Source organism: Endocarpon pusillum, assembly GCF_000464535.1.
Source record: "Endocarpon pusillum Z07020 unplaced genomic scaffold scaffold2175, whole genome shotgun sequence".
NCBI lineage: Eukaryota > Fungi > Ascomycota > Eurotiomycetes > Verrucariales > Verrucariaceae > Endocarpon > Endocarpon pusillum.
Genome location: NW_006916153.1, coordinates 1,742 through 15,783, shown reverse-complemented (window position 1 = coordinate 15,783; position 14,042 = coordinate 1,742). Strand labels below are relative to the sequence as shown.

Below are 14,042 nucleotides of genomic sequence, written 5' to 3'. Positions count from 1 at the left end.
AAACTATAGTTAGCCTGCTAAGGCGTCTTAGTCAGAGCATGTTATAGGCATGACACTTATACTTATTAAGCTATTAAGCTTATAAGAGGAGATACTAATAATAATCTATAAGAGAAACCGTCTAAGAAAGAAAACCTATAAGCTATCTGTTCCTGTTATTTATGTTATACTAGATAGTTATATCCTATTACACAGAGTTACAAAGAGACATCTTACCTTCCTATCCTTTTTAAGTGATTAGCTATATAGCCCTAGCTATTAGTATTAGTTAAGGCCAAGGTTAAATTGTAAAAGGAGTCTTATGCATTATAGTCATCCTATTGCTGCCTTAGCGCCTCTTCTTATTGCGATTATTTTTATATAATTATTAGTTCTTATGTCTCTAAATAATTAGTCATAGTAATTAGCAAGCTTAAGACAAATAAAGAGGATATGTTTCATAGTTTGTTATGCCTATCTATAGGTATATAGAGCCATTGTAAAGAAGGAAACTACTAGAGTCAGGCGCATAAATAGAATTCTAGAAGAGAAAATCAAGAAATATCTTCTAAAATTATTTTTAGAATTCTTTATTATAAAATAAAATTAATTATAAAAGAAAGATTTGTTAAATACTTCTCTTATTTTCTTTCTAATTTTCTTGATTAAATACTAGTAATATTATATTTTCTTTTCTTTAATCTTATATAAAATTTTAAAAGCTATTAAATAATATTACTTTTAGCTTTATAATATTATTAATTAATATTTTATTACTAATAAAAATAATAAATAAAAGAAGTACTAAAATCTATTTCTTTTATAATTTGCTAACTACTTTAGCTATTAATCTCTAATAAACTTTTTCTAAAATTATATTCTGCATTATATTAAGTATATTATTTATAGTTTTATATCTTTAGTACTAATATAATTATTCTTTAAGTTACTTTCTTAAACTATTACTTTTTACCTTTTTTTATTTTTCTCTTCTAATATAAGCTTTATTAATCCGAAATTACTATTTTTAGATAGAGATTTTCAAAGGTTTTCGAATAATACTATTTATAGATCTCTAGCCCTAATAATCAGCCTGATGCAGCTAATTTAAGTTTTACTCTTATAATTTACTTTTATTGTTCTTAACGCCAAGGCTGCAGCCAGGTCTTAATGAATTTTGATGTTCTTAACGCCAAGGCTGCAGCACTCTTCCATAATTTTGACCGTTCCTAATGCCAAGGCTGCAGAAATAACCTCACCGCTAAACACGGGTACCTCTTAACGCTAAACTTAGCAAGGAAGGAGGCCACTAACAGAGGTTAATCGGGATCACAAGGGATAGCGTTACTATACCTTTTATTTCTTTATAGCTAATCTATGTTATTACTATAATATTCCTCCTAGTTAGGTAAACAATAAAGGGCAGGGATATTTAGTAATAGTACTTCTTCCTATTCTCCTAGCGTTGCTGTCACCTGCAACTTGTAGTCTGCTAGCCAGACGTCTAAGTAAGAGTATCAAGCAACACAGCTTTAGCTGGTACAGCCGTATAGCTAACAATCTCCTTGTAAGGCAGCGTGAGCTGCTGCAACTACTAAGAGGATTTAGCTATACATATATAGCCAAATCCTAAAGCGGCTTAGCGCTACTCTAGCGTGTTATATGCCCTGATTTCCTGTGCTATAGCACAGGAAATCTTATTTAGGTAGTTATTAGAAAATCTAGATAGAAATATATATAACACTACAAAGTAAGAACTTTAATAGCTTATATTAATAAGCTTATCTTTTAGCTTAATTATATGCTTTAAATAGTCTTTAAAATTAATTATAGCCTTATTAATAATAATATTAAAAAAGAGAATAAAGGAATTTCAATATACTATTTATATAAGACTAGTAATATACTAAATTTAATAGAACTAAAGTATATTTAAAGGAATAAGGCTACTTTATATACTAAAAAAATAATAGATTTATTTAAATTAATTATATCTTATAAATTAACTAAGTTTATAAATTTTCTAATAATCCTCTTGAACTACTTATCAAGTAATACGCCTATAGCTATAGCGGACTCGTAGTAACGACTACGTAACACAGCGTAAGGATTTGGCTGTACCGTACAGCCAAATCCACGTGACCTAATTTCCTGTGTCTTGGCATAGGAAATCCTTATTAGGGAATTCAGGAGTATAACTGAATTCTCTCTTTGATAGTCAAGTAGTCCATAGCAGCACAGCAGCCTACGCTCAATAGGATAGCGTTTTCACACTACTAATTAGTATAAGCCAAAATAGAGATTTATGCCTAGATATACATGTATTTTTGCTGATGTAATAAGTACCTAAGGGCAGTTTAACAGGAGAGATAAAAAAGGAAATAGAGAATTTCAAAGTTGAGATTCAGCGTACAAATTAGTCTCTTTAGAGATGATTTCCACTACAGAGTCACTAAAAAAGAGCTAAAAAAAGCCTAATACAGATAAATCAGTATATTGAGGAGCTCCTTCTCGATTTTCAACGTAATTAGCCTCAAAATGAGGAAGTTCTGTTGAGATGAGTGTGGGTGATTCATCTGCGCATTCTGACGCAGGAGCAATCACTGCCAAGGCTTGATCGACATTATTTCGATCAATCTTTTCAGGGTCAATTCTGCGCCGTTTTCGTTGGTTATTGTTTTGAGATATTTGCGGAGGTGAGTTCTCTCTATATCTAATAGGGATTTGCGTATTTCGACGTGGTCGTAGCATTGGAGGTGGTTGAAAATTCATTTCAAAAACCAGCTGCGGAGAGCTATGGCGATCAAATGCGGCTCAAAAACCTTATTTTTACGCCAAGACGCTATTAGTACCACCCGACCTCGGAGGGGATAGAAGTGGAGCTGACCCTTGAAATTCTATCCAATAACGCTATACACGTGTACTGATTGATTCTGGCGCTTTAACTCTCTATATCTATATTCTGATTCGAATTAAATCAAAATACAGAAATAAAGAGGTCTTCTTCTCTTAAATCCTGCCTTTTTGCTGATTTTGTTAATTTTAATATATAAAACGTACAAGAGCTTTTTGTTAACGCTTTAAAATGAGTATGATGCTTATATAAGGGCCCTGATGCTTCTGGCGAAGTCTTTGCCTAAATAATAGAGTTAGTGACTTTATTAATAGTATTTATATAGGGTTTTACCTGAGGTTTTAGTCCAGATTAATAAGATTGAAATTGATATTTTGTTTAGGGTTTTTCAGTGATTTTTTGAGCGAAATCCTCTGAATCCACACAAAATAGAAGATTAATAAGATCTTCTATATAGTCTTGATGCTGATTTGTGTCTCGATTGCCGTTTTAAGTTGTTTTAGAGCCATTAATAGCTAAATAAAGTTTATAGCTATTTGTAATAGCTAAATCAAGATACTAAAAAACTCCTAGAAGGAATTCCTTGAGATTTCGACGAAAATGAGTAGTAAAGGCAGCTCGGAGCTGATTTGCTTGATCTACCCCCCTTATATAATGATTATAATAATCAATAAATAGGGGGATAAGAAGAATTTTGGTCGTTGAGTCTCTAAAGAGTTTTCAAGTAATTGTTAAATTTAAGGCTAATTTTCAGGGTCTTTTTCGCTCGCGTTTAATTAATTCGGGTAAAGAAAATCCGCTAGTCATTTTAGAATCCATTGTTCCCTAAATTTGAGTGAGTATTAGTAGAGAAATAGAGGAATGAAGAAGGGGGGAGGAGGAAGGGGATCTGAGAAGTCCCGTAAATTTTGGCGCCAAGCTTCGGCCCTACAACAGCTGCGCAGTACTAGTAAGTTAGTTCAGCGCTAGTATCTTTCCCTGTAAACGCTGTCTGTACTACGGTACCTGGGATAGTATCCCTAGCACGGCGCTGGTATTTGCCACTTCGAACAATGGATACAGGTAGCCCTGTCGATCTTGACAAACTAATCTTAATTGGGCGATTTTTGGGCACTCTATCCTCGCTATGGCAAAGTGTTGATACGTAGCGTAGTAACTTTACAAGACCTTTCTAGCGCTGTGCTAGGGATACTGATGCCTCCCCACGTAGTACAGAGCAGCTATGCTCCAAAAAAGTTGGAAGCAATGATTAAACTCATCAGATTGGGTTCATATCGGAGAAGCTTTGAGTTAACGAATCACAATGATGTATCAGCGTCACTAGAACCAGCGACTACCAGCACCATCCTTCAAGCCCCCCGTAGTTGTACCCCAAGAGTCCCACGTGTGTGGACGTGGATGCATCGCGGAAGCACCTCGGTGCATCCCACCCCTTTCATGAAATACTACGTAAGGCTGCGGCATGTTGCATTTTGACACGTATCACCACAGAAGGTATTACCGGGAGATCAACCGCAAATAATACCGAAGCCACGGAACAGGACATCAGATGCAGAGAGCGCATTCGTGCATTTCAGTGATCATGATGCAGAGCTGCACATGGCATGTCATTGAAAGAAACAATAAACAGTGAGTGGGCCACCTCGGGAGTCCGGAGGTGGAGATGGAGAGGTTTAGGCAACCCATTTCTAGATTCTAGACCTCCTTGCGGGGTTCATTGATAGGTTTAAACAAACGCGTACTATACTAGTACATTTGAGCCCACAGCTCAAGAACAACTCCCAAAGGTGCTCTTGGACGAAAATGAGGGAAACGCACTTGGATGATCTTCTACTACGTGGTAGGTAGCTAGTAGTAACTGCTCTTATAAAGCTTGCCGGCAAGAAAGTTTATCTGGTCAGTGGTCAGTCCAATTCCCAAGAATGGTGCAGCACTGGTGCTGTGTACAGAGGGAGTACAGTACTCAGTCATTGTACTTCTCCGGCTATTTGGAGTATCAAATACTACTATGTAGATATAATTCCTAGCGACGAAGTAGTACGGAGTACAAAATTTACATTTAAGCTAGATTCTTAAGTATTTGAAGTTTTGAGTTCCAACGTGCGCTACAGCGGGAAATACGTAGTACACTACTAGTGGTTAGTTAGGGCTGTACCCCGCATTTCCTTTCTCCTTCCCGGCGCTTATAATGTCTGACGAGACTGTACAGTTCCGTCTCGTCCTGGCCCTGCTCTTGGGGCTGTCCTCTGTGGTTCCTTGTGACACTGTCTCGTAACACGCATATGTAGTGTGAAGAGATGAGTCGTCTACTACGGTACCAGGCATAATTAATGTAACTCACACACCAGTAACAGTTTCTAAACGCCAAGAAAGAACGTCGCAAATCGCTGGATTAGAACTTGTCTGTTACTCACGTTGATCGCGTGTAGTATTTGAAGAAGGAGGAGTTTGAGGTTTCGTAGAATTCTTAGATGGCGCAGAATGAGATAGAATTAGTAGAATAACGTGTAGAATCAACACGACGACAGTGAGGTCATAGCGCTAGTGGGGCTGTACAGGATGGGATTTGGTACCCTGTTACTAGCGTGAGAGTTACATTAATTATGCCTGGTACCCGTAGTACTCGCATAATTTGATTTGTCACTGGGAGGACCGGATGCTCAGAAACGAGCTAGAATATTTGACTCAATTTGATTCAAATGGACACCCTGGCTGGTCTGACCTGGGCAACCAGGATAGTATCAAACAGCCTAGAAGAGAGCCTTAAAAGTGGTTTGACTAAGAGGGCTTTGCCAGGCTTCTCAGGGATTTCATCCCCAAGACATTCGGATTTATGCTGACGCTAAAGCTTGCTAGGTTATACTATACTCTTAGCATACATCTATGAAATTTGATGCACAACTCCGTACTATTACTGCATAAACACAACTTGCCCAAGCAATGTACATGACAGATGTCTCAACACCATATCAGTCACCCTGATCAAGCCTCCTGGGAACACAAGCTTAAGTCGCAGACACTGTCGTCGTACTCGCCTTAAGGAAATCATTTCCCTGCGGCCGTCCTCCCTTCTCAATATGCTCGAGTTTCCTCTTCCCTGCTTCCAATCGCTTACCAGAGTTCCTCAATAGCGCGATGGTAACTTCAAAGGGAAACTCCTTTAGAATTAACCCAGGAATAGCAAAATCATCGCGAAATTCCCCTAACTCCGCTTCAACACGATAGAGCGCTGCCATGGTCACCTTCACCGCATTTGAAGAGCTCTCGTAAAATCCAGTCAACTCCGTCAACAATGAGGTGTGTGATTTATATCGGTCGTAGTCATTAGCGCGTGCAAGACGAGTCCACAGCGCGCCCAAAACGTCCCTACTAGGTAAATCGCCAATCTCGTCAATAGAAAGCTCTTTAATTCGGTCGAGGGTACCTTGAATGATGTCAAGGTCATGAGCGAGATTGAAGGAGTCGTGGATGAGCAACTTGACTTTGTCGCTAATTCGGGCTGCAGTGTTGATGAAGACATGCTTTACCTGCTCTTGCTTATGGCCTGCGTTTTTGGCAAGTTCAAACGCCGCGAATGGACTGAACGCTGATATAATTTGGCCTGCTAAGTTTGGTTGGTTTCGCTGCCGTTTGGGGATGTCCTCAAGAGCCTTTACTGCGTAATCATCCAGGGTTTTGATTGTATCAATTGACTTGCCAAATCTAGCCGTGAAGCGTGACAAGTCTCTGGCAGACTCCCCGTTAGTGGTGGATTAGAGGAACACAAGGTGCGCTTACCTGGCTGTTTGTTTCGTGGATACAATGAGTGACTCCAGCTCCCGTGTGAACTCATGTTTACGTGGAAGACTGCTCGCCGCGACGCGAATTCTAAGATCTCGAACGGCAAATTCATGACCTATCATGTCTCTTGCTAGACCAAAGTTCTGTCCGACTTGATCCATAACGACGGTAAGCACTTCTTGGGATGTGGCAACCTTCAAGGCATTGATAGATCGATCCTTTGGTTCGGAAAGCACTGTACATAATGGTATCTGAGGTGCAATAAATGGGATAGAACACAACGGAGCCATTGCCGTTGTCGCGAAGCGATATACAGAAGCCACGAGATATGTGATTGCCATCCATATAATATAGCCAAGAAGAAACCATTTCCAGATTGGATAAAGTACTTTTGGAAGTCTCAAAGCGGTCTTGGTCATTCTGTAGCCGTCTTCTACCATATCTGAGAGAAGGAATCTTTCTTCTGGCTGTCCAGACGCTTTTTCGTCAGAGATTGAACGATCATCCTGTGCAGTCATTGGATCTGAGATCTGGGTGTTGGAAGTTTTGTGTCTCTGTCGTACCGTTGTAAAACTGCCATCATGACGCTGGTCTTCACTTTCATTTCTGGGATCCTGAGTGCCATTCTGGTTATCAGATGGATGTCCGGAAGCATGATATTGCTCAGAAACCTCGGCGACTTCTTGGCTGACTTGGTTCTTCTTTTTACTCTTCTTTAGTGTAGGGTGTGAACGGGCAGCATTTTCAGGAGGCGGGTTTTGCGATTCGAGCGTGTCAAGCTTATTCGGTTGGTTATTGCTCAGATGAGAAGGCATGTTCGGGTAGAAAGAGGCGGCATTTTCCATGCAGTCGTCTGGGGTCAAGTGGACGACTTCGTTGCCCGCTCAACAATGTTAGATCTTTGGTGAGAGGAAGGCGATCACTCAGATTACCTGCTTCCTAGGAGCTTTCAATAGTCGGAACAATAATGCAAGGGAGGGCCAGTATTTTGAGAGGCAAGAATCTGTTCCGGCGTTGGGGAGGGAAGGCTGTTGTCCTGTCTGAGCTTTAAGGCCTCCACAGCCTATTGTTTGCTAGACGAATGATGCCAAGGCCAGAAGAAATGTGGCTGCGTGCCGTTTTTGTGAAGCAGAATGCATGGACCCGAGTGTTTGATCCACCACTAATTTCTCCTTTGAGGGCCTTTTCTGTGTCCATGCCTGCTCTTGGTGGTGTTTAATGTTGCCACAAGGCGCTGAGGAAGGGCCGATTCTTGAGCGCCTTACTACGTGACAGTGAGCCTTCCGTAGCATGCGAAGGCATATAAATAATCGCTTCGAGGTTGATTAGCGCTACCTTATCGCGCCGTCCCTTCGTCATGCCTTCTATTTAGCGCCAACGATGTTCTGTAAGGCAAATGGTCAACTTCTGTTGACAAAATTCGATTAGTCATCTTACCGTACAGTGCAAACTCTGATAGGGAGAGCGGGGCCAATCATTGAATAGCGCGAGGGCAAAGAGCAACAGACTCATCGGCATACCTAAAGGGGTATATGGTTCAGTTTTGAAGAGCACCTTGTTGATTCTAGGGCAACTAAGAAGGCGAAAAGACGAAGTCCGTGGACAGAATTGGTGTCAATTTTGGCACACAATCTTGGTGCGGAAAGAACGGCATCTGGTTTGTGACAAGACCTTAGGCATTAGCTGGAAGCAGAGAATTGGTTTCATCCGGCATTATCTATGTCATGTATTGCGACTGGATCCAAGGTGGAGGGAGCCTAGATACGTGCATGCGGCCAGTAGATCGTGGGCTCCCGAGGCCTGGTGCAAGAATTAGTGTTGCTCTTGGCACAGCACAAAGTGACAAAGTTAATGAGAATTATCGCTGACACACTGCTTCATGGATTGTACCATCGAATTTGTCATAAAAAGCCATGCCAAGAGCGACACCCAGTTCTTTCACCGCCCTTCGGCCTCAGCCCGAAGCTTGGCGCCAAAATTTACGGGAGTTCTCAGATTCCTGCTATGCTACACACCCCTTTAATAGGGGATAGGACGCCCATTTCGCTCATTTAGGGCAGCTACTCTATCTGGCATTGTTGAGATAGCCCTATTAATCTCATCCAGAGTTATTTTATCCCACTCCTCCTGGATAGCCCTGCGCAGAACAGCTTCTTCGAAGATGACCCCCCTGGACTTCAAGCGCTGCTTTATTATTCTCCAGATTGTCTCAATAGGGTTGAGATCAGGCGAATTAGCAGGGTTCATCTCTTATTTGATCCCTAGAAGGTCCTTGAGTGCTTTAACCTTGTTAGGACTCTTGCCCTTGGTATCATGAGGCCCGTCATTATCTTCAATTAATACGTAATCTTTATCCTAATCAGGAGCAACGATTTCTTTCAAAATAGCCATATAATCGTCCTGAATAAGACGCCCTCCTACTCCGGAGCCTGTGTAGAAGTGGAGCTGACCCTTGAAATTCCATCCAATAACTGCGTACATATGGACTGACTGATTTTGGCGCTTGAGCTTGAATTGGGTCTTTGATAGGGCATTTCGTGCTTCAAGCCCTGGTCGACGATGAATTCGAGCCTGTCGTTGCAGGGCAGTAGCAAAATGGCACTCATCACACCATCTATATTGCTTGAATTGATCCAATTGCCAATATCGGCGCTCAAATCCCCATATAATTCGAGCCTCAATATGCCCTTGAGAGAGCATCTTTTTCTGCGCGGCCATATAGGTCCCTACGCCAAAATCCTTCATATTTCTTTGAATAGCACGTTCAGAGCCATTAGCTAGGCCAATTTTCTGTGCCACCCTATAATGACTTGACGAAGCAAAGCCAAAATTAGCATCTTCTACTGCCTCAATTGCTTCACACTCGTACGGAGCAAGTACTCGTTTTCGGCATCGATTGTGGACTTTCTCGCTGCGGCGCGCAGTTCCTTCTTGGATGATTCGATAGCCAGTTGTTTCAGATATATTATGTATCTTAAATAGCTGCGTACGAGGTAATTTGCCAGTGTATCGGCGAGGAGGCGCGCGCGGCGCGGCGTATCAAGCATCGTTTTTAGCGTTCGTGGGGCCGCAGGAGAAGGAGGATCTATCGAATAAGACTTTCGGCAGACGCGCCGTCTATTTCCCTGTTCAGAACTCATTATTCCCTAAATTTGAGTGAGTATTAGTAGAGAAATAGGGGAATGAAGTAGGGGGGGAGAGGAAGGGGATCTGAGAACTCCCGTAAATTTTGGCGCCAAGCTTCGGCCCGAAGCGCCTGAAGTCCTCCATTGGGCTAAACTACCTGCATTGGCTCGAACTCCTCAGCACGGACATTTCTAAATAAATTTGCAAGATTGCAGCAGACGAAATGGGTGAGCTGCCAGCTTTGTTATTGCTGAACTTCTGAGCTTGACGATCACAAAGCTTCAATTGAGCCATGGTATTTCTTAAGTGTGAAGAGTCGCACGAAGACGATAGAGGGGTATCTTAGTGCGCTTGAATGAATACGAGTATTCGTTACTCCTGTTCAATTTCCCTGTTTACCTCCCAATCTTCTCCCCTCCTCTCTCTCCCTTACTCAAGCTTCTCATTTAATTTGAACCCCCCACTCGCCAGTCCTCCATCCGTAAAAACTCCTGATGGATCAACCTGTCTCTGCACTCTCCTCAACTCCCTGAGATTTTCCTCTACAGCGCCACTCCAGACATCCTGATCTCCCCTCGCATAGTTGATGTATTTGTACGGATGCCAAAGTCCCGACTTCTTGGCCGCCTCTTCTGCGCGCTCGAGAGCAAGGGTATGTGCTTGTAACACTAGCTCGTCCTCCGAGGACAAATGCCAGACCCAGACTGCCACGAAGATTGCCAATGGTTCAACGGTTTCGTCAGCGAGTCCGAGGGCGTTCCCCCCACGTACTTTCATTTTTTCGAGCATGTTGCGGGAGAGTGGTTGGAAGACTGAGACCGGAGTGAAATCAGTTAGCCTCGTTTCGATCGCGTCAGCTTCTTCGCGGACGATGTTTGCGATCTCTTGCTCGATGGCAGCGGAAGGGCGATATGTAAATGTACCAACGACGTTTCTTTGGCTGCGGTTGGAAGGTTGGACTTGCTGAATAGTAATATTAGAGAGGGGTTGGATAGATGCAAAGGTAGTGTTGGGAAACCCTTCTATTTGTTCGTATGACTGAAATGGCTCCGGCCAGGTTAAGGGATCGGTATGAGTTAAATGAACGCAAAAGACATTTCCCAGCCAGACACCGCCGTCTTGAAACCAAGTGTTTACAATAACAACGTTGGGGTTCTGATCCACACTTTCAGTGTAAAATTGGTGGTTCAGATTCGCTAGATCGGAAAATTTGTTCCATTCGTAAACTTTGCTCCCACTCCATAAGCCAATGGGATTAGAGAGTTCGTATGCTTCCAGAACGAAGGATGTAACGATACCAAAGTTGGATGGGCCAGCACCGCGAAGTGCGCGATAGATGTCTGGATGAGATTGTTGTGTAATAGTTTGAATAGACGTATCTGGAAGAATCATTTCAAATGAAATGACATTATCACAAGCCCATCCATTACGATTCGAGTAAAAAGATATGCCTCCTAAGTATAAGTCAGTATGATTATAAATAATAGTAATGAAAATCCAAAGAAATACCTCCAAGAGTTAATCCTCCCACCCCTATATCAGCTTGCCTTCCACCCACTACTGTCAGATTTTGTCTTTCCAGTTTAAGATACAATTCACCCCAACGTAAACCGGCACCGATCTTAACGCTCTTTCGATCCTTGGCGACATCAACTCTGTCAAGCCTGACAAGATCGATAGTGACACCATCTTCGGCATTGTTGGAGCCGGGATTAGGATCATGTCCTCCACTCTTGATCGCAAAATGGCATCTGGAAGATCGGCTGGGTAAGTGTAGTCTGTTTGTGAGTGTGGCAGCTGTACTTAGTATCAATCACGGTTTTCAGCACCTGTGAAACCTCTCCCACGGATGAAGGCTCTACTCGACATGCTGGTGTGAGTTCCACCTGCCTGCCATCCCAAAATGCAAAGTTGCCTGTCCTCCCAGGAAATACTGATTGAGGGAGTTGAGAAGACAGTAAGGAGCACTCATTTAAACAAAACTAGGTTCAGTACCCATAGAAATGCACTCCGGGCTGGAAAACCTACAGCATCGGCACAGGCCGTCGAATTGTCGGCAACACTGAGCTGTGACGCTCTTGTTTTCACCAACTCTCGTGGAGTGACGGGTAATTTTGCGTTACCCGCCGCTGCAGAACAAAGCAGACAAAGTAGTAGGAGAGAGATCATTCTGAAAGGAATCGTGATAGCAAGGGTGCTCTGACTGAGAAATATTTAAACCAAAACAATGTTAGATACACTTAGAATTGAAGAGATAGAACGAAAGACGGGATTAAACAGAGTTAGAATTTACTTTGTACATGGGAAGGAATTTTGAGATACGTCGCAAGGATCGATGTCTCGTGTTGAGGGGTTTGTGATACAACCAAGCCACTGAATATGCGTCACCATCCTCTGAAGCGATCTCAAATACGAGAAGAGCTAGGCATGTCAACAAGGCATTTTCAAAGTGAGCCATCGCCGTGACACCAGACTTAGCGAAAGTTGCTGCCCATGCAGGAAAATCAACAGGATCTGAGCCGCAGCCAAAGACAATACCATTCATTTGATTCTGTTACGAATCACTCCGCATTAACACTGGTTTTTTCAATAATCATGGCTTGACCCTCCGCGCAACTGGAGAGCCAGTCTGGAGCTGTTTATTAGCAGACTTGGAATTCCATTTCAAAGCCTTGACTTTACTGGGCAAAGTTTTCAACTTATACTGGACTGTTAGGTATGTGCTTCCTTACATCTCCATCCGCTCGCCGTCCGCAACTCCGGGTAAAATCCGACCCTCGTTTAGATCCTTCTCCAGCCTTGCGATCTCCGCCATGGTCTTCGTCTCACGGATCATCTTCTGAACGCGCTTCTTCTCCGACCCGCTGAGCTAAAACTTTAAGCATAGTCAGGATCTAAAAAACCGGCGTCATCTCCCTCGGTTAAATGTCGCTAATAGGGAACCATTTTTAGCGGCGCGTCGGGTACGCTTAGAAGATGGAAATGAGTACCAAGAGGGTCTAAAAGAGCTTCAAACGTAGCTGAGCAGAGCAGAGGATCAAAGAACAACTCTCAAAGCTCGAGTTCAAGGAAAGAAACACCAACTCGCTACGAAGATATGACTGCCTATGGTCATTCATACGTTCTCTGCAAGGCCAAGAAAGAGGACTCAGTGGGATTCGCGTTGGGAGAGAATGAGTCGTTGATGATATCCAAGAATATCTGCAAGATGGACTTGGAGGATAATGTTGACCGTTGCTACTAAAACTAAAATAAGTTAATAGTCTATCCCCTTCGTCCCCGGACAGGGATGTAGATTGTGCCAATTAGCGCTGTCGATCACTGATAAGGGATTCAAAATGTCAACAAACACCTGTTTCGAGCGAATTGAGGCCATTCTATCTAGCAATTGACTCCAATTGAGTGATGATATCGTTGCCAACATTCCCCTTCGATACAAAGCCAAATTTGACATTTACTACACATATAGGCCGTGTGAGAACCACCTAAAATACCGTTGGCAACGCTATTTTGAGTAAATTCTGTAATATCTGCGCTAAATTTGCGCTTGGGTGCTCTTTTGCGTGGGCAGCCTGGTGAATGGAGTCTTCCCTATTGGCACCGGCCACGCTCTTTCGTTTGTATGTGTTTATGGTGGCGTTTAAACACTATTGTGGGTTGAGGATAAGATTATTTCTTCTCCTTCTTCTTCTTCTCCTTCTTCTCCTTCTTCAGATTATTCGAATGTAATAATTAGTCGGAATGCCTTCGGAACGGTGCATTCGCAGCGGTGCATTCGGCAACGGTGCATTCGGCGTTTGGGTCTTGGCGTGACTCCGCAGTCGTAATTTGTATGTAGCGTTCCTGGCATTTCCCAACACTCTCTTACGCAACTGCCATTTGTAATTTGAGCTTGCTATCGCTTCCCAAATTGGTATTGAGATAGAAATCCTTGGTGTTGAATTATTGCTATTACTGCTGCCATGACGACGCCGTGGACTGCCCATTCTGATTGCCCAGAGCACGTCAAAATAGAACTCGAAGCCCGTGTGCGGTCCTTACCCCCCTCCTTCTTGCTGCTCCCTATCGCTGGTGAGGTCTTCGAAGGCCCTGATACTTGTCAAGAGCGTCTCCAGGGCTGGGCCTTATCACAGGGATTTGCTATCGTTCGAACAAGTGGCAGCCTGAAGCAAGCGCGCCCTCGATTCGAATTTCGTTGTATCCATCACGGAGATGATACTGCTGATACTCGCAAGCTTGAGAAGCACGTTATACGAGATGAAGAAAATAACGTTGTATCTCGTCGCAAGCAAGAGGCTACCCG

At 42.8% G+C, this 14,042-nt stretch overlaps 2 protein-coding genes across 2 annotated transcripts; both read right to left on the bottom strand.

Annotated features, from left to right (window-relative positions):
* Window positions 1-5,838: 5,838 nt before the first annotated feature.
* EPUS_09337 (uncharacterized protein) lies at window positions 5,839-7,428 on the bottom strand (the record flags this gene model as incomplete). Its single annotated transcript, XM_007803302.1, has 2 exons — window positions 5,839-6,559; window positions 6,611-7,428. 2 exons carry the CDS (start codon window positions 7,426-7,428, stop codon window positions 5,839-5,841), a joined length of 1,539 nt encoding a protein of 512 aa, XP_007801493.1.
* Window positions 7,429-10,168: 2,740 nt separating this feature from the next.
* EPUS_09336 (uncharacterized protein) lies at window positions 10,169-12,554 on the bottom strand (the record flags this gene model as incomplete). The annotated part of the gene is made up of 3 exons (XM_007803301.1): window positions 10,169-11,193; window positions 11,249-11,490; window positions 12,472-12,554. The coding sequence occupies 3 exons, from the start codon at window positions 12,552-12,554 to the stop codon at window positions 10,169-10,171; spliced, it is 1,350 nt and encodes a 449-aa protein (XP_007801492.1).
* Between the last annotated feature and the right edge of the window lie 1,488 nt (window positions 12,555-14,042).